At 39.8% G+C, this 21915-nt stretch overlaps 1 protein-coding gene across 4 annotated transcripts in view; it reads left to right on the top strand.

Moving 5' to 3' along the window:
- The window catches only part of PRDM5 (PR/SET domain 5), a 330811-nt gene that overhangs the window by 169216 nt on the left and 139680 nt on the right, over nt 1-21915 (top strand). For all 4 annotated transcript variants that reach the window (XM_073655558.1, XM_073655566.1, XM_073655553.1 and 1 more), the window contains 2 exons: nt 7111-7271; nt 19034-19127. In XM_073655558.1, coding sequence (XP_073511659.1) covers nt 7111-7271; nt 19034-19127 — 255 coding nt within the window. The remainder of the gene's footprint in view (nt 1-7110; nt 7272-19033; nt 19128-21915) is intronic.

Raw genomic sequence — 21915 nt, 5'->3', positions numbered from 1 at the left:
GAATTTTTACTCTTTTCCCTATAATGCATTTTCTTTGACCTGTGAAGCCACAGGTTTTATAACAATGCAATATAGTGACTTTTTGATGGAAAGTAAGAACATGCTGAATTGTCATATTCTCCTAAAGTATCTCAGAGTCTCTGACAATTCAGGGATTATTTAACATTTTGCAAGGATAGTGTTTTAAAAAATCTGGCCTAAAAAACCTTGGAACCACACTTTTAATTATTGAAAGGTGAAATATCGTATATATTCGACTATATGCCAACCCGAGTATAAGCTGAGGTACCTAATTTTACCACAAAAAAACAGAGAAAACTTATTGACTCGATTATAAGCCTAGGGTGAGAAATGCAGCAGCTACTGGTAAATTTCCCCACCCTGATATGCATTGCCCACTCATCCCAAATCCTGATATGCATGGCAGCCCTCATCCCCAATCCTGATATGCATGCCCCCCCCCTCATCCCCAATCCTGGTATGCATGGCCCCTCCTCATCCCCAATCCTTGTATGCATGGCACCCCTCATCCCCAATCCTAGTATGCATGACCCCCTCATCTTTAATCCTGGTATGTATGGCACCCCTCTTCCCCAATCCTGGTATGTATGGCACCCGTCATCCCCAATCCTGGTATGCATGCTCCCTATCCTGGTAAGAATGGCCCCCCCTCCATGTTTGCATGGCCCCCTCATCCTCAATCCTCGTATGCTTGACCCCCCTAGCCTTGTATGCATGGCCCCCTCATCACTGCACTCATGAAAAAAAAATAAACACTTCTACTCACCTTTCTTCCTCTGCTCTGCTCCAGCGTGGAGTCCTGTTCTGCTAGCAGCTCATGTCAGCATCTGAGCAGCGCATGACAACACTGCCATGCGCCCTCAGACGCCGAGGTGATATTCACTCCTCTCCATGCTGGGACTATGCGTGTGAAGAGGAGTGAATATCCATGTTCTTTAATAGCGGGCGCACAGTGTCAGCAGTGCCGCAGCTCCGGCTCAGCTATCCACTGTGCTCGCTAGTAAAGAGAATGAATATTCACTCTTCTACACACCCATGGGAGTGAAGAAGGGTGAATATTCATACTCTCTAATAGCGGGCACGGAGGATCGCTGAACCTCAGCGGGAGCTGTGCTGCTGACAGTGTGTGCACGCTAGTAAAGAAATGAATATTCACTCCTCTCCACTCCCATGGGCGTGGAGAGGGGTGAATACTCATTCACCTTTAGCAACGGGCACACGTGGTAGCTGCAGCAGCGGCTACTGTGTGTGCCCCGCTCCTCTGCCACTGCAACACCCCCCCAGCACTATCCACCACCGGAATGTATATGCTCGAGTATATACCCGAGTATAAGTCGAGGGGGGGCTTTTTCAGCACAAAAATGTGCTGAAAAAGTCGGCTTATACTCGAGTATATACAGTACTTGAATTGTAACTCCAAAACATACAGATGCAACGCTCCTTATCTTTCCTCTGAGCTAAACATATTTTGAGATAAATAAAAAAAATGACCAACTTGGACAAAAACATGATTTTGAAATATTCTCCCTGGAGATGTTTGAGATGTTTACATCATATTTGTCCTGGTTTGACCAACCAGGGCATTGCTGCTCATTGAAGATTTTCCTAGCATATCATGGATAATTTTTTGAGTTTATAGGGTGAGAAATTTGAGCTCTTATCTTTTCTTTTATCTTTATTGTGAATGTAGTTATCTGTAATTCTTTTGTTAGAAGCTCATGTGGTGTGGGAAATGTAAACCTTCAGTTCTAATCTCTTAATTATAATTTAAAATGTAATTAACAGTATAGTCCTAATGTGGAGCTGCAGTTTAATGAAACCACTAATACCACTTTGCCATTTATCCTAGAAATGTCTTTTTTTTCTACAAATAGGTAACCCAATCTCCCATTCCTCTTTACTGTTTTAAGAAACTAAACTTGTGCTTCCAAATTGTGTAACTGGTCTCACAAATGAAGCCCAGGCAGTTTTTGGTGAGGCACGGCTGAGGAGACAGTTTTCAGATGCGTTTACCTGATGAAGAGGACGGGCCGTCCCTGAAACGCATTGTCCATTAAAGTAATTGATCTGCTGGATCCGGTTTGTCTCCTCTTTCCAGCGCCTGGATGATAGTGCTTTTTTTTCATTCCTTCATACTTGCCAAGGACATAACCCATACGTCCTTGTAGTAGCCGAGGACACATGAAATACGTATTGTTCATATCTCAGCCTAAAGTTACATCAGTCACTCATGACTTATTATGAAGCTGAGATTCTAAGCATCAAAATGAAACCAGAATTGCCACTGATATCAGGGGTTAATTTGAGAGCTTCAGGTGCAGCTGTCACTCCTGACTCACTTTAAGTGATCACTCATGTGAGTGCATAAACCCGAACAAGTACAATCTGATAATAAAATGGATTGCACTTGCACAAATTTTATTCAGTGAGGCAGTGCAGATCTGCATTTTTTTTCTCTGTTGTGAACAGAAGAAAAATAAGTATGCAATGCAATGGGACCACCATATAATCTAAATTTTTATTACAAAAAGGACAAATCAAGACGTAAATATTAAAAACGCCAGTAGACTACATGAATACATAATAGGTGGACATCTACAATATAAATGTCCAGAGTAGGTGAACACATTGAAGTTACTATAGTAGAACACCACCTCTGACACCAATATCGTACAGTTCTTAGGCTGTCTATGTAAGCAATAAATGCAAATATTCAATAAACATGTGAATCATGGCCACTACTGCAATAAATAAGATCAAATAATAACTGCATATAAAAAGGGACCTATGAAGGAGGCATAAAATATAATGAGGAAGAGACCCCACGTGTATACCTGCTCTGCGGCTTCCTCAGGGGTAGTCAGTTTTCTGAGTTGTATCACAGTATGCTGCGATTTGACTCAGAGAGAAAAAAAATTGGATGCCATATGGGCCATCAATATGCCATATCCAATTTTTATGGATACATTGCAGTTCTGTGAGATGGGAATCTGTAAATGGTCCTATAAATGATTATTAACTGCTGAGTAAAAAAACGGATTGTATACTGACATTACACGGATGACTAGTGAGGAAAAAATGATCCCACTTTATTGGATGAGAATGGGACCGATATTTTTATATGTTTGAGTGACCCCAGCCTAACCTGTGATATCTCAGGCTGGGTTGTAACTATAGTAAAGCAATTCAGATTTTATTTTAAAGCTGAGAATCTCAGCCCCTGAATCACTGCTGTAGCTAAAATCCAAGCTGAGATACAGCATGTTTAAATGCCCTGCCATTGAGTTCAGCTAGTGTGACTGAGGAAATAGGGAGGGACCTTAAGGTTACCAGACAGGTTGCAGGGACAGGAGAGAGATTATTGTGATTTCCTTCTGTCCCTGTGTAAAAAGAGATCTGTAACATCACCAGCAAAGTAAAAAATGCTCAGAAAAATTAAAAAATATGTTAAAGATGTAAATATCTTTTTTTCTTTCTTTTAAATTCTTTATTATTGAAAAAACTCCTACACCAACATATTTGGTTTTGCCGTGTCTCTAATAAGCTGAACTGTAAAACTAAATTATCACTTAGCTCCTGCTGTAAATGCTGTAAAAAAACACAGAATTGCTAATGTTTTGTCATTTTGCCTTGAAATAGTTTAATAAAAAGCAAACAAAAATTAATGAGCCCAAAGATTATTGTAAAAAGCAAGTCTGCACCAGCCCCTTTGCCAATAAAATATATGTTACGGGTCTTAGAGTATGACTAAACATTTTTTTTAGATGTTATTGTTAGGAAGTCATAAAATATAAATAAACTATATATATACAGTATATATATCTCGTATCAAATTCTCCATGTTCCATACTAAAAAAAGAGCATGCTATTTATCCCACTCAGTAACCACCACAAAATAAACTTTAAAAATATGCCAGAATGGCAGTTTTCTGATCATTTCATTTACAATATTGAATTATACAGTTTGTCGCTCAAAATAAACCCTCACACAGTTCTGTGTGAAGCTTTTACAATGTGGCAACGCACAATGGCATTCAATGTTCCCCAATGCAAAATTTGGACCTGGACCCCCACCAACATGTTAATCAGATGTACAGATCCCTGTAATAATGTCCTCAATCATGGTCCCTATCCTGTAATAATGCCCTCCATCCTGGCCCCTATCCTGTAATGAAGTCCCACATCCTAGCCCCTTTCTTTCATAATGTCCCCTGTTGTGGGTCCGTTCCTGTAATAATAAACCCCATCCTGGCCCCTATCTTGTAATAATGTCTATCATCCTGTAATAAGGTCCCGTCTTGGCCCCAACTTGTAATGTTGTCTCACATCCCGGCCCCTTTCTTTAATAATGTCCCCTATCCTAGGTCCGTTCCTGTAATAATGACCCCCATCCTGGCCCCTATCTTGTAATAATGTCTACCATCCTGTTATAAGGTCCCCATCCTGGCCCCAACTTGTAATGATTTCCCACATCCTGGCCCTTTCTTTAATAATGTCCCCATTACTGGGTCCTTTCTTGTAATAATGTCCTTACACCTGAAAAATTGCCCCATAAAAAATAGTAAATTATTATTAGATAAACTCATTAAAACCTCCCAAATAACACCACAAATCTATACATATAAAAGGGGTGGAAAAGGAGATCCCCTAAAACACAGGGTAGGAAGGGGAGAGCGCATCTACAGTGTCCCTGTAGACACTAATACTTAGTTACCCCTACCTGAGCCGCAGCGGTTATCACCCTAAAATTGCATAATGGCGCCCCCGCTTAACATAGGCTAAGCCCTATTATTCCCTAATAAGTCATCTAAAGGCTAGAAAAGTCAAAATAGCAATAAATGCTTAGTCTATTGATAATGCTATGGAAATAATAAACAGTACAGCTAGTCTTAATGAATCGGGCCCTATGTGTCCCAGAATATGGCAATACAGATACAGTTTTCTTTGTTTATAAAGTATTTTTAATGTGCAAATATAGTTAAAAAGAAAAAAAACTGTATGTATTTGATATCTCATTAATCGTCCTGGCTCACAGAATTAAGTTAATATTTCACTCATGCCACACAGTCAACTTAAAAAAAAAATAACATATTTGGTTAAAAAAATTTAAATTTTCATGATTTGTGGAAGGTCGGGAAATGGGTGAAAATAAATTCTCGCCTTGCTGCTCCCCTGTCCCACCATCGCAATCCTTCTCCCAGTCCTCCATGCAGTTCTCACCTGCCTTTCTTTACTGCACCGCCGCTCTTTGAATTTCCTGGCCAACTTTGAACGAACTGCCAAATACAAATTTCGGCAGGGTCGCTCATCACTAGTAGTTAGCCCCACTCATAGAGCATGTCATGAGTAGAAAATGATATAATTTAATTTTAAGATTTTTTTTTATAACCTCTGTATCCTATTAAAACTCTTATAACATTCCTGTTAACAGGAATGGTCCCATATTTATATTTTCAGTTCTTATTTCTTTCTACGCAAATGAAACGGACTATTAGACTTTACTCTGATCAGCAGAGGGAGTCCTGAGCAGAATATACAAGAGGCATATATAACGGGATTATTTAAGGCTTAAAGTTAATTTTTCAAATACTTAAATGTATTTAAAATACTGTATTTAACAATCTATTGTTCCTCCGTCTTCCTGTTGTAATATTTTTTGCTATTCAGTGCATTTCACTACAGAAGATATGTCTTCCTCTAGGTTTTCTAATATTTACTGACTTATTAAATATTTTATCAATCATTTGGATTGATCATACCATGATTTCATAGAATGTAGCTGTTTGTACTGCAAAACGTAAACGTATGATGGTAATATTTTTGCTGTCTTTCGTTGTAAGAGCTCTTTGTAATCCTGATAGCTTGCAGTCAAACCCTATTTTTGTATGACAGTAAATATTAAAGTCTTAGTCAAAGTCCATATTGAGCAATGCATTTGCTTGTAGACTTTAAAAAAAGAAAGCATGTAAAATATTATAGTATTCAATAGATTCCTAATAATAACACAGGAAGACATCTTATTTATATCCTGGTGAGATCAAGAAGAAGTCTTGATGAATAGACCTATAAACATCCTATATAGTCTAGGCAAACCACACATTTATTATGTTGGCTCCACTGATGATGAAGGAAAAGAAGATGTCTTCTATCTCCAACACAAAACAAATCCTCCATAGGACACATCACATACAGAGAACAGACATATTTTTCCAATTGGGCACTATCACCCATCTGTCCTCCATTAAGGTACATGTGGTTACTTTTCCCAAGTTCTTCTGCTCCATAGATCTTAAACATATCTTGATCTGTTAAATTATTGTAAATTATCCTATTTTGTTTCAAAACAGATCCGTTATTAGCTAGATCACAAAGCCAAAGATTACTAAGTGCTATCATTCTGCTGACATGTTATAGAAATATTTTAAGAGGGGTTTTTAGGTGATAATTATCAATTAAAGCAGATGTCAGAAATTCAGAACAGCAAGAGTAAGTAAATGGCATGTGACTGATTGTGTGACAGAAGACTAAAGTGAAATACTAAATATTCAGATATGTAAGAGTAGTAATAGACATATTGAATATTTACAGCACTGGAGTAGAGTAATTTAAAAGTATCAGACCCAACCTAATAGAGCAGTCAATGGATATAGAGATGATTGGGCATGATCAAATTCAACATGCCCCATCCTGTTTCCTAAGGAAACAAACCATGGTCAGATATGTCTAGCATCTCCTCTTTGCTTCTCTGTATGATTCAACAGGCACATGTGATGCTGTTAATCACGCTTGTTTAAAGGGCTGATATAACAAATAGCAGCCAAAACAGCGCTCAGCTGACAGGTATTGCTGGATACAGGTCAATGGATAGGAAATTGTAAAATATACTACATAATAACAATGGGATAGGGTGATGAATAGACTTTAGGATTACTCTTAATTATCTGATGCCTATTTCATCTTATTTTATATTGCTTTTCAGTGATAGCAAGATCTGAATCTCATGCTGAACAAGATCCTGGAAATATCTATGCTTTTTCACATTGCTATGGTGTTAATCACAAGTTAATTCTTATTGTTTCTTTTTCCAAGGTGAACGTACATTTAAGTGTGATCACTGTGATGCTACATTTAAAAGAAAAGACACACTAAACGTCCATATACAAGTTGTACATGATGGCCATAAGAAGTACAAGTGTGATCTGTGTGACAAAGCTTTTGTGACTCCATCAGTACTGAAGAGCCACAAAAAAGTAAGTTTTTCAAATCGCTGGCTTTTACAACAATTGGAATGCATACATGTGATGTATAAGAAAGTATAACTATCTGCTATTAAATTATGTACAGTTTAGTAAAATTGACACTTTGGGGCACATTTTCTAAAAACCAACATTTCATATGTTGGTCTTAATCCCTATCTAAGGTCCTAATCTTTTTCTAAGGCTTTCCTATGCTTTTTGCAATTATCAGTCATGTTTACAAATTAAGTTCCTTCATGGGATCTAGAGGTTCAAACTAGGAGAGAATGATTTGTTTTTATGGATGTGAAGTACCGTAGTTCCCATGATCAAGGGAGAATTGAGTCCTGTATCAATTGATTTGTTTGTACAAAACATATTTTAATACAATTGTTCCTAAACTTTTCACCTTAATCAACATATCATAAAATTGTGAACATGTATACAATTGCAATAGAAAGTAAATGAAACCTTTGGAATTGCCTGCAGGGTTAAAAAGTAAGTCAACCACCATATTTAATAATCAATATGTTCCTCTTAGCAGCAACCACCTTCACCAAATATTTTATGTAGCAACAAATAAGATTTGCACAACATTTAGAAGAAATTGAAGACCAATCGTCCTTGCAGTTGTATTATTAGAGCTTCTTATTTATAGGAATCCTTGGGTGCTCATTTCGGTGGGTCAGGCCCAGCATCTCAATAGGGTTGAGATCAGGACTTTCTCATGGCAATTCAAAAAGACTTCTTTTTCAACTATTCTTTACTTGATTTACTTGTGTGCTCTGAGTCATTGTTTTACTGCATTACCCAACTTCTCTTCAGCTAGAGGTCATGAACTGCTGCCCTTATATTCTCCTGTAAACTGTTTGATTCACATTTGAGTTCAATCCTTCAATGATCACATGGACTACAATAAAGCAGTTCGAATAGAGATGAGTGAACCTTTCAAGGTTCGTTTCTGTTCAGCGAACATCCCGATGTTTGCCGAACAATTCGCCCAACAGTTCGTTGAGCATACCTGAACCCCATTGAATTCTATGGGAGGCAAAATCAAATGCATAGACAACACCTTCAGGGGGGCCCAAAAGTTGCCAAAACAGCTAAAATTAGGGGCAGACACCAGGAAAAGTGGCATCAATTGACCCACAGTACACATTTTAAAATGGCACAGCAGCAGTCAGGCATGAGCTGTGCCTATGGTATCAGGGTCTGTGCCAGCATTTACAGCTCTGAATTTAATTTCAAATTAAGACGAGGTGGATGAGGGACCGGTGTAGGCCTGCTGTGCTGGGAGCCCTGATACCTCATGCAAAAGCTCAAACTGCTTTTCTGCTCAGCCACACTCAGGTGGCACAAACATCAGTTTTGTAGACTACTATTGGTAGAAAATGTAAGGATAGTAACATAGGTAGTTGACTGAAAGTAACTGCAGGTCTGCCAGTCTGGGAGCCCTACTGCTACAGTCAACCCACCAGATGGAGACCCAACTTGGAGTCTCTACATTTCAAAAAATTATTGCCACACACCAGTAAAGTGGCATCAATTTCACCAGAGTAGAAATAATATTATTTTGGCTCTGGCAACCCACCAGATGGAGACCCAACTAGGAGTCTTCACATTTCAAAAAATTATTGATTACATCCGATGCAGTAGCAACAGCAAACACAGAAGCCACGACAAAGATGTTACAGACTGCAATAACGCGAGATCAATGCAGCACACTAAACCATTGCCTAGTCTGAACAGTCTACGACTGGGGTGCAAAAGTCATTGGAGATCCAAAACTTGTTCATCTTGATGAAAATTAGGCGGTTTACACTTTCAGGGGACAGCCGGATGCACTTATCCATCTGGACACCACCAGCCATGCTGAAGACACGTTCTGAGAGAATGCTGCCTGCCAGGCATGACAAAACCTCCAAGACGTGACAGGCAAGCTCAGGCCATTCTTCCACTTTTGAAGACCAAAATGCAAAAGGGTTCAAACCCTCCCGATGGCATTAATATTGAGCTCGAGATACTCCTGAACCATCCTCTCCAGTCGTTCACTATGTGCCAGACTTGTACTCTGTTCTGCTGGTTCACAGGCTGGTCTAAAAAATGTGTGAAACGACTCACAGAAATTGCTTCTGCCACTTACACAGCTGCTGCTGCTAATGTATTTGCATTGACTCGATGTTCCTGGGGTTGGAAGTCTACAACTGCAATGCACACTGTGTGCCTCACTGCTGTCTTGGGGAAAACCACTCCTAAGGTTGTCTACAAGCATGTTTTGATACTCCAGCAAGCGCGCGTCCCTTTCCAGGGGGGAAAGCATCTGGCAAAATTTACTCTTGTGCTGTGGATCTAACAGAGTGGCAACCTAGTAGTCAGCACTATTTCTAGTCCTAACAATACTGCATCATGTTGTAGTGCAGCAAGAAGGCGCTCATGTGACGGGCTCTTATTTCCTCTGTCCCCTCCCGCCAACCACAGACATCAGAGAGGGGATCATTATCCTTTTCATCTCCTGACTGTTGCACGCCCATCACCTCTTCCTTCTCGTCTTCCTCCATTTCTTGCTCTGCTCCTGCACCTTCACTAATAGTTTGTCTGGTACCATGAGCCCCCCCTCAATCGCTGTAATCCACCTTCCCTTGGCACCCGCCTGTGCGACGACAGTCTGGAACTTAGAGATATTGTTTTCACTTCTGCATCCTCCTCTGCTTCTTCCTCTTCCTCTGGGACCACCACCTCCTCCCGCAGACTATTCAAAGTGTACACCAGCATGTAGATGACCAGAATAGTGATGCTGATGATGGCACCATCAGCACTAACCATCTCATCTTAGTAGCCATTTCGAAACAGTGCAGACGGGTGCAGAGGTCCTTAATTTGCACCACGTCCATACTGCGTTGACCCAGACTATTAAAAAATGAGATACTGCGCCAGGGCTCGTTGCTGCTAGCATAGTTCCTGCAAAATGTGCAGAGTGGAGATCCACCGTATCGGCTCTGTAGCGGTTCAAGTCATTGACCCACGGGGTGTGAACGGTGGAAGTGAGCACACAGCAACCGTGTTTTCTGCAGCAGTGCATCAAGGCCGGGATAGTGGCAGAGAAATTGCTGTACCACCAGGTTGAGGACGTGAGCCATGCGAGGCATGTGTGTGAGGTTGCACCGTCGTACAGCCGCTACCAGGTTCACACCATTTTCGCACATGGCCTTCCCTGGCTCCAGGTTCAGTGGAGACAGCCATTGTTCAAACTTGGCCTGGGTAGCCATCCACAATTCTTGAGCTGTGTAACTGCGATCTCCAAGGCATATTCATTTTAACACTATCTGATTGCGGTGAGACCTGGTTGCGCAGTACGGAGGTGGGGGGGATTCTCTCTGCACTGTTGGAACATGTATTAAGGCAGAAGATGAGGGCACAGGTGGAGGCCCTAGAGTCGGTGGAGGAGGCAGAAGCAGTGGAGGAAGTGTTAAATACAGAGATTTGTCCCGCAAGATTTGGGGATTCCAAGGCTTGTGGAGCAGCCCCTTACCCGACTGCCCCCACAGCCACCAGAGTCACCCAGTGCCCAGTCAGTGAGGCCCCTGGCCATGCTTGCTTGTCCGGGTGTCTGTGGTGAAATACACTTTGGCAGACATTGATTTTTTCAAGGAACAGGTGATTTTGTCTGCGACATGCTGGTGTAGTGCAGGCACAGCTTTTTTAGAGAAGTAATAGTGACTAAGCAACTGGTACTGGGGGACTGCAACAGCGATCAGCTTTCAGAAACCAACTGTATCCACCAGGCGGAAAGGCAGCATTTCCATGGTCAACAGATTGGAGATTGGTGGAGTTCATGCTCTTAGCTTTGGCATGTGTTGAAGTAAACAATCTTTTACTTGACCACAACTTAGGGACCGAGGGCTGGCTGCTGTACTGAGAGAGGGTGGAGTAGGGTGAACACGACAAACTGCTGGACTGTGAGTGAGGTGCAGGCGGAGATGTTATGGTGGATTGAGAAAGATGTGGTGTGTTCGGTGATAAAAAACAGCAGGCATGTCCACTTCCGTAACAGCTGACGGGCTCTCACTCACCCCAACTATAGCAGGTAAACAAGTGGAGGTTCTGCATCCGGACACCTGTGTGCGAACACTTGCCACTGTGACAGAGGAGGAAGAAGCAGCAGATGCGGTTGATGGGGCGGCCGGTGGTTGGTGAGGCCAGCTAGTTCGCATTTTAGTCCAGTGAGATTCCCATACTAACGCATGTTGATCGTGCATGTGCTGGTTCATGCATGTAGTAGTCTAATTATTGCAATTTTTGCCTCTACTGAGTCGTTTTTTACAAAGTTGGCAGATAGCGTGACTTGGGTCATCCTTTGCTATGTCAAAGAAGGCCCAGGCTAGGCAACCCTTGCCGCCCCTGTAAACTGCAGACCTGTGACCGCTGTGGCTGAGGATGCAGTGCTTGTCATGGTTCCATCACTCCGTGTCTGTGCAGGAGTCTGCAACGTAACCTCCTCGTCTTCCTCCTCTTCCACCTCATTAGCTACTCAGCTGCGTGCCTCTGGTTTCACACCAAGTGGTATCTTCCACATCATCGTCATGCTCTCTGTTCTCCCACTCCCCACCCTGAGAGTCACCCTCCTTCTCTTCCAGCCCTGACAGCACAGTACAGTCTGCGTGTGCCTCAGGTATCTAAGTCTTATCAGGATCACCTCCACCCCGGGGGTTAACGTCTGGTGACGAGGATCTGGATTCTGCTCGGACCCTATTTCGCCCGGCCCCGTATCCAACTGAAAAAAAATTTGGGCATCATTGCAGATGCTTTTCTCCTCTTCAGTCTGTTAATCTTTGGAGCAGACCTCTGATGCCCATGGAATAGAATGTGTGACCCGCTCTGCAGGCTCACCCATCTGTGATTCCCTACAGTCAGTTGGGCGGTTGGAGAGTTATGACACGGGGGAAACAAGGGTAATTGGGGTGCCACCTCTGAGGACTGTACTGTGTGTGATGTTGAGGTGGAGGAAGAGGAGGAGAGGCCACTTGATGCAGTGCTTGCCATCTCTCTGGTCCTCATCTACAAGGCATACTGCTGTGTGGCTGCCAAAGAAAGGGAGCGGAGTAGCCCATCAAGTTGTCAGTTGTCTTTGGATAGGAAGAGACAGTGTTTTTTCAGTAGAACTTTCAGTAACATTACCACCTACCCCACGTACACCTTGAACACCAAGCCTATTCCCCCTTCCACCATGACCTCGCTTTTTACCACTCATGTTGGATGTACCCTTCCCCTCTTTTAACCAGCTGTTTCACAACCCTAAGCCCAGACCTGTCCGTCACCTGTCACTAAATTAACAATCAATATTTTTTTGCTGAGATAGTATGGCTGGAGCATGCTATTAGCACAAAGAATTGATATTTTCATATGTGGACTCCTGCATGGCCAGAAATGCTACCAGCACAAAATATTTATATGCAGAAACCACTATCAACCAAATTCAGGACCACTATAAAGGGGTTTTCCACTCCCAGGAAAATGGAAACCAAAGGCTCTGAAATACATAAAATAGCAAACAGAGCAGGTGTTCATGCTCCCCAGGTCCAGTGCCAGCTCCCCTCCACGGCTCGAGTCTTCGTGTTTCAGCTGCAGCAGTGACATCATACTGACAGTGTGCATAACCATTGTAGCCAGTTCATGAGCGAAGCGGAAATGCTGAGGTAGATAGCATGAGCCACCAAGCTAAGTGATTGGCTACAGCATTTTGGACAGTTATGCAAAACAACTAATTGGTTACTACAACAATGCAGAAAAGTGCAAAATACAGATGTAGCAACGTTTACCATGATAATCAATGCACTATGTTAATTTTTCACAGAAGATTCTCCCACTTAACTCCTTAATGCTCCTTGATGGATATATACATTATGGAAAAATGCAAGGGAGATGCTGGCTGTGTTACATTGTCTACTTCTCTCAGCTACTGTTAACCCTTTAAATGTTGCTTTTAATCACTGACAGTGGCAATTAAGTACCAAAATCCAGCCCCGGCGTTCATTCAGGCGGCAATCAGCCAATGGATTTCATTCACAGCTGGAGGCCTACTGAAAGTCCCATCACTACTATGTTCATTTTCCTGTAAGGTTCAGTAACAGGCTGAACTTCATAGGAGAATGATTTTTACTATACACTGCAATATTGAAATAAAAGTGAAAAGTGAAAAAAACGTTTTAAAAACATTAATAAAAAAAGAACATAAAAATTTGTATCCCCCACATTTGTTAAAAGTAAAGAAATGTAAAACATAAAAAATACATACATATTTGGTATTGCTGTGTTTTTGAAAATTCAGTCAATCAAAATATAAAATTGTTTAAACTTTACAGTAAATGTAGAGAAAAAATATTGAAAAGGCAAAATTTCTGTTTTTAAGTCACTGCTTCTCCGACAAAACTTCCACAAAAAAAGCACTAAAAAGTGATGAAAATGTAGTATGCACCCCAAAATGTTATAAGAAAAAATTACCAGGTCATCACTCAGTAAACAAGACCTCACACAGCTCAATTGATGATAAAGTCAAAAAAGGTATAGATTGGCCCGTACTTGACACTAGACACTGGAGGTCTGGTGCCTAGATTGCTAGACCACATAATAAAATCGGCATCTTTGCAGAGGGCTGCATTCTTTTGTATTCGCATCTCTAAGAAGCGAATACAAATAAACCTCTTAGTGTTTCAAATCTAAAATTTCTGCGATTCTTAGACATAGTATTCCTGTGCTTTTGGGGACAGAGAAGCTCCAATCAGCGCTCTGCCCCAACTTTCAGTGGTGTACTCTTGTGGATTTATGTACTGATGGTGGTTCTGGCTATGTATTCATGTGCTGTGGTGGTTCTGGTCCTGTAGTAATGTAAATGTAGTAATCCTTAATTTGCCAGAGTTTACAATAGATCGTTATATTATTGCGTCAGTGTGCTGTCTGTTGCACACATGGACAACACAAAGACTGAAATTACAGCTCTCTCAACAAGGCTATATACAGGGTGGTCCTAAGGTAGGTGGACAGAAAATAATAACATTTATTTTGATTTATATATAAAATTATATTTACTAACATAAGCATAACATTGACAAATAAATTTTATTCTGAACAATAATACAAAAGCCCTTAAATTTTATCAACGCAGGTGCTCAAACTGTTTTCCATTACAATTTGCACAGCTTTGAAGTCTGCCTCTTACGCTTCAACAAACTTTTTTGCACAAGTCTCTTTGGGTATTAATTTCTTGAAATGCATCTCTTATGTAATTGTTCAAATCACTGACACTTTTTGGTTTTTGACTATAAACTTTGTCCTTGAGTACTCCCCAATAGAAAAAATCAAGTGGGCCTCTTCGGCCAATCCATTTATTAGGAAATGTTTCATCAAGATACTTGCGGACTACTCTTGAATAATGTGGAGGGGCCCCATGTTGCTGGAAATAAAGGTCATTTGAATTAGGCTGTTGCTGTAACTGGGGAACAACTTGATTCATTAGAATTTCGAGATACTTATCTCCTGTGACTGTTCCATTAAAAAATATTGGTCCTAAAACACCAAAACTTGAAATACCACCCCAAACATTGACACCAGGCTCATTTAGTTTTTGCTCTAATGTTAAATGCATGTTCTCATTATACCAGTAAATACAATTATGTCTGTTAATATGGCCGGATAATTTGAAAGAAGCTTCATCATTCCATATAATGTTATCTAAAATTACTGGATTTTGTTTGATAAATCTCCCCCTTCATAACCTTATTACACTTTCTGTCCACCTACTTTTGGACCACCCTGTATGTCAACTGAACAATTATTTCACTAAAGCTCACATACACTTTACATGGCTGTCGGACGAAAAATGGTTCGCCAATTGTTTGGCCAGAGGCTATCTTGCACAATTTTCTCATGTACTTTATGAGAGAGCCACTGTCAGACACCGTTAACATAGGCATTTCATTAGAGAACAAAAGGATCTGCCATCTGAAGATGGACATGTTGTATTTTTACCTCCCCCAACAATCACCTGCCTGGAGCCCCCCATATGTGTATAGGGGCCTTAACCACTATTTAAGGAGTATGGGCACTTTAACTCTGACTTACTAATAGGGACGTGTCCATTTAAAGTGACTATGGCAGCATGATTGTCAAATATGGCCCTGATTATGGGTCTCAAAAAAAATAAAAATTTGGTTTGTGTCGCTATTAACAAAGTTCAGAATTGTTTTAAGTCACTAAAATAGTAAAACAAACCATACATGTTTGGTATTTTTGTACTTAAATTGACCTGAAAACTCATGTTGCCATGTCATGTTTGCTGCATAATTAATGCAATAAATATGATTCCCAAAAACTATGGTGGATCTGTGTTTCTTCACCAATTCACCATGAACTGATTTTTTTTTCCATTTTTCTATACGGTCTATGGTAAAATTGTGGTGCCTTTCAAAACTACAACTTATGCTGCAAAAAAACAAGCCCTCATACATCTATGTCAATGAAAAAATAAATATGTGAAAAAAAATGAAAAAAAGAAAATTGACTGTATCTTTAGGGAGTTAACCCCTTCACAACATGGCTAATTTCCATTTTTGTATTTTCGTTTTTCCCTCCCCTTCTTCCCAGAGTCATAACTTTTATATTTTTCTGTCTATATAGACATATGAGGGCTTGTTTTTTTCAGGGCAAGTTGTACTTTGAATGACTTCGCAATCAATATGATTCTGCTCATCAGAACGATTATGGTGATACTAAACATGTCATCCCGTTTTTTATTTATTTTAGTGGTGAAAAAAAATTATAGGTTTGCAAAAGAAAAATTTTGGATTTGTGTCAACACTTTGCCAGACGTAATGTTTTCAGTTTTTGGTCAATAAAGCTGTCTCATGGCTTTTTTTTTTTTTACGTGAGAAAATGTTTTTACTGATACCATTTTGGGTTAGATATGACATTTTGGTTGCTTGTTAGAGCATTTTTTGTGGTGTTGCAGCAACCAAATAGATGTGATTTTTGGCGTTCTTGAATTTTTTTTACAGTGTTTTCCGATTTAATTAATTATTTTTATATTTTGATAGATCGGACTTTTCTGTATATGGCGATACCACATATGTGCATTTTTTTTTATTATCTTTATTTTTAATTGGGGGTAAAGTGGTGTGATTTGAACTTTCATGTTTTTCTTTCCTTTTTTTAAAGATTTTCACTGTTCTCATTAGTCTCCTTAGGGATTGTCTGATTGCTTGTGCTATATACAGCAATGTCACAGCATTGCTGCATATAGTAGTAATCATGGTCTGCTTTGAAGCTCGGCCATAGCCTGAGTTTCAAAGGACCTCCATAATGACAAGAGGTCTTCAATAGACCCCCAGCTGTCATAGCAACCCATTGGCAACCCGTGATCAAATCATGGCCGTGCTGATGAGCGCATGAAATAATGAGCCCCCATGCCGGTGCATGTTTAATGGTGCTGTCAGAGTTTCACAGCAGCATCACAGTTGATCTGATCATCTGTCATGTGCCTTTACCAGCTGTTGTTAACAAATTAAATGCCGTTGTCAATCTCTGACAGCGGCATTTAACATACACTGGCCGGAAGTGTGTTACAAGACCTGCCCATCGGCGCCTCTGTCATATGATTGTGGTGTGCTGATGGGTACATGACAGCCGGTGGTCTGCAGAATACCCCTGTGCAGGTCATTGTAAACCTACGAACATCGGCCCGTGTCCGACGTTCATAGGAGATCATGATTTCTGCTACACCTAGTAGTGTTGAAGCCTTGCTATGTGTAGCACAGGCAATCGGATTTAAGTCCCCTAAGTGGACTATTAAAGCCAGTAAAATTTAAAAAAAAAGTTTTAAAAAAGTTTTAAAAAAACACAAACGTTCAAATCACCCCCCTTTTGCCCCATTCAAATTAAAACAAAACAAAAAAAAATACACATATTTTGTATTGCTGCATTCAGAAATGTCTGATCTATCAACATAAATGGCGTAACAAGAAAAAAATCAAAACTCCAGAATTACGTTTTTTGGCCGCCGCAACATTGTAATAAAATGCAATCAGAGGCGATCAAAACACCCCAACCCCAAACCCCAAAATGGTATCAATAAAAATATTTTTTTTCTTACAAATCTCTGATTTTTTTTCACAACTTAAATAAAAAATAATCTATACATGTTTGGTATCTGCGTACTCGTACTGACCTGGGGAATCATATTGGACTTTCTTTTGCAATTTCACCGCACTTGGATTTTTTTTTACTGTTTTCCAGTACGCTATATGGTAAAACCAATGGTGTCATTCAAAAGTACAACTCGTCCCTCAAAAAACAAGCCCTCATACAGATATATTGACGGAAAAGTAAAAAAAATTATGGCTCTTGGAAGAAGGGGAGGAAAAATCGGAAAATCGCCCCAGGGTTGAAGGGGTTAAAAGGATTAAGATAACTCAACATTGTTCAAGCCATTGATCAATGTCAAAGTAGGTGTCAAATTAGGCTTTTTTGTGCCACAATATCCCAATGCTGTGTAATCTGGATTAAGGTAAAATTTTACTATATCTATATCTCTGCAAGCAGTGTAAAAAGAATATGATTAGCAAACATTGACTGTCTGACCTTATTTTTTAGTAATCTATATGATTATTTAAATGAGCTTTCTACCTAAAATGAAAAATTGTGTACCCTAGCACTGCATGTCCTCCCACATTGTAGTGTAGTGGTATATCTTGCTTCAATTTTGTTCAAATTAAGATGTTTTAGTCAACAAAGCTGTTAGTAATCAAGTGTTTGTCATTGATAATGTGTAAAAAGTATACACTAGGCCTCCATAATCCAGATGTACTAAACATTGAGGTGCAAATTTTATAATTTGGAAGATACTGCTATAAAAGAGACATTCTCAATCCTGCCGATTGGCACAGCATGGTTATGGAACCAGATCTGCACAAACCTGCAGTTGCCAGTCGCACCTTGCCTTGCTACACAAATGTATCATCCCAATTCCAAAAATTGTCGATCATGTAGGCAAACTATGAAATATTATAGAAAGAGAAGAAAAACGGAAAAGCCTCCCCGTGTGATGAATAGTTTGGTGGCTCCTTGAGTATATTCACTAGAATCCAAATCTGACATTCTATGACTAAGGGCTTTGGCCAGAAACGCGGTGAATGGACACGGTTTTTTAAATGTTTGGATGTCCTTACCTTTTTCAACTTGATGGAATAAAGATCAGAATCTTTTTAACAAAAATTTTTGCTGCATGAATCCTTTTCTCCTCTTTTTTTTCTATGAAATACTAAAAATCAGCCTTTTGTGCCCAGTTCTGCTTTACACAATTTTGCGGAAAAAAAATAGTAATATCCTAGAGCAGGGTTCCCCAACTCCAGTCCTCAAGGCCCATCAACAGGCCATGTTTTCAGGATTTTCTTAGTATTACTCAGGTGATAATTCCATCACCTGCACAGGCAATACTTTCATCACTTGTGTAATAGTAAGGAAATCCTGAAAACATGACCTGTTGGTGGGCCTTGAGGACTGGAGTTGGGGAACACTGTCCTAGAGGACTTTGGGTTCGTCATGCTTTGCACTGGAAATTATTAACATGTTTTTTAGTTTATTTCATAAAACCAAACAAAGTAAAATCAAAACATTTTTTTCAAATATAGTAGTTGAAAAAAAATAGGGAGTGTTCACTAGACAATTCTCCCTTATAGGTGTATGTTTTTTTATTAGTCGTGTTCTAACATGATATAATTGTCTCTTAGACTCACACAGGAGAAAAAGAGAAGATTTGCCCATATTGTGGCCAGAAGTTTGCAAGCAATGGGACACTCAGAGTTCATATACGAAGCCATACAGGTATGAATATCTGTTTAGTCAGAACATACAATAATGACTCATGTAGAGTGATATTTTTTTCAGTCTACTAAGTAGTTTTATCTGGTTTTCATTGATTGACATTATTTACGTAGGTTTATGGTTGCTACTGAAAATTCACAGCTAAACACATCACATTCTGTAACTTCCTGAGCTTGATTAATAAGGGTCATCTCATGACTGCACTGCATCTGGTGCTCCTTTCATGTGCTTGGGGATGCATTCCTATTTCCTGTTCCCTGGTAACTTTACCAATAAAAATGCTTATCCCTTCTTACATTTGTAGGGAAAATAAACTACTTCCAGCAAAGTACAGCATCTCTGTTATTTTGAAACATGCTTTTTGAATTAATGTATAGCATAAAAGCCCCGTTTGATTAAGACTGGCATTTTATATGACAGACTTAATTATGGGCATGCCTTAATCAGATGAGCCAAATTCATTAAGAAGTGCATATTACTTAATGAATTTATTGCTTATTTTCAGGGATGTGTGCCTATGTGAGTCTCACCAGAAATGCTGCTCCAATCAGAGACACTACTAATATTAAGAAAAGCCCCCACTTTCCTTGAATTTGCTGCGTGGGTGCAGCCCCATCCTGCCCTACCCTGTCTCCTCCCTACTTAGCCCATTTTGACAGAGCTGCTTGAAACTGAAGTGAAAACACCTGAAATTGCAACAATTTTGTGCAACATAGTATTGAGCAAACATGTTGCTACTATTCAAAGTGCTTTAAGTCAATTTCCAGGTGTAAACATTTTGATGTATCGACCTGAAAGTGTTCTTGAAAGAAATAATATTGAAGCACAGCATTTTCTTGAATTAAGAGGAGAATTTCCAAAAAGCACATGTAGTAACTCATTTATTACAATATTTAATCATTCAAAAATATTAGTTGCTTACTAGTATGAGGAGTAAATTGAATTAGTAGGCCGCCTGTGAAAAGCACTCGTCTTAACTGCAAATTGCACTCATCTTAAATGCAATGCTTTCCACTAATTCAAGAACGAAAGAAAACCTTCGTTCTGGGATGACCGTCAATTTGTAATCACTTTCTTGGCCATATTTTTGTTGATCCAGACTTATTATTAAACACATTTACATAATATATATAATGGATCTGATTCACCCATCATCCATAAATTTTTTTCTTGTAAATTCACGTCAGTTGTTGAATGCTGACAATAACTCCTTATTGACGGCATTTTTTATTCTAATTCATACACCTTTCATATGGAACTGCATATGAAGCCTTGGTATTATATTATCCCGCTTCACAATAAATCAAATGAAAAGCATTCAAATTGTATCCCTTCCCTTCTAGCTGCTGACTATTGCTGTGCATTGCAGTGGCATCATCTCCCTCGAACTTTTAAAGGGATATTCTCATGTTATTAAATTGCTTTAGTTTGTTAGCCAGCATGAAAATAAGTAAGTTTGCAATCAACTTGATTTTGTATCTATTTTAATTCTCCTGTTGTGAGAGAATTTATCTTACATAGTATACAGCTTGTTTCCAAAGAGATCCACCACTACAGCCTGCCAAGAATGTGCCATAATTACATTACAAAAGAGGAGTTAACTCTTGAGATGCCAATCAGCTCTCTCCAACCCATTGATTTCTATACAGCAGTTAACCGCTTGCCTCCCACTCCTTTCCGCTCAGCTCCTGACCACGCTGTTCTTATCAGTCCTGCATAATCACAATCTCCTGTGCCCAAAATCGGAAGTTTCCATGGCAGTTCTTATAATCATGACTTTCACTTTCCTGAGCCATGTGCTTGTTCAAATGCACTATTATCTCTATATTGTGACAGAGTCATTGGTATGATATATGAGGGAAGGTATGTGTCACGCAGGTTGCTAGCCTGTGTGAACTGAAACCAATAAAATTTCTGCCAGCATGTTATATGCTGGGGGTTAACTCTTTTAAAGGGTGTGGTTTTATGGGAATGACATAGAGATGGGAGGAAAGTCATTCCCCATACTTCTACCTCAGGGTTTGGCTGAGCAAGGTTTTAATGTTCAGTCCTGTTTTTTTTCTGTGTTGTGGTTTGGAGAGGCAAGGTCTCCAGACTGGGAGAGCTTCAGCTCAGGACAGAGCTGAAGGCTGGGACTACAACCTGTGTGAGTGAATCCCATACTCATATGGACTCTGCTATTGGTTATTCTTTTATTTTGTCATTTTGCCAGTAAGGCCGTGTTTATTTTGCTGGAGTGCAGAGTTTTATGCTGTTTAATAAAGCCTGCAGAGAAAACCTGTGTTCCTTAGTCTACTTCCGGAAGCTGCTGAGCGAGTCCTCTTGCCACAATATGTAAATATATTGATAACAGTGTACACTCAGAACAATGTCTGCAGCATAAGAAAACTGACCAGAATTGACAATACGGCATACTCGCCCCCCAGTAACCATGAAGTAAGGAGAATTAAGTAAGTAAAACCTGGAATTGAAGCTTGAGGGAGATAATTTGCATATTCCTGGTGCATTCTGGGAAGAGTGAAGAGTCACCGCAAGTCTGAAGATCTTTGGTTGTAGCTGGATCGAGCTGCTTGAAGGAAATCGTCAAACCAGGAATTCTAGCTCAAGGGAGATCATTTGCATATTCCTGGTACATTCTGGGAAGAGTGAAGAGTCACCGCAAGTCTGAAGGTCTTTGGGTGTAGCTGGATTGAGCTGTTTGAAGGAAATAGTCAAACCAGGAATTGTAGCTCAAGGGATATAATTTGCATATTCCTGGTGCATTCTGAGAAGAGTGAAGAGTCACCGT

This window comes from Phyllobates terribilis, unplaced genomic scaffold (genome assembly GCF_046119375.1).
Source record: "Phyllobates terribilis strain yellow unplaced genomic scaffold, ASM4611937v1 Scaffold_1__5_contigs__length_1240528914, whole genome shotgun sequence".
Taxonomy (NCBI): Eukaryota; Metazoa; Chordata; class Amphibia; order Anura; family Dendrobatidae; genus Phyllobates; species Phyllobates terribilis.
The sequence above is the reverse complement of the archived record's forward strand: the minus strand, read 5'-3'. Positions and strand labels throughout refer to the sequence as shown.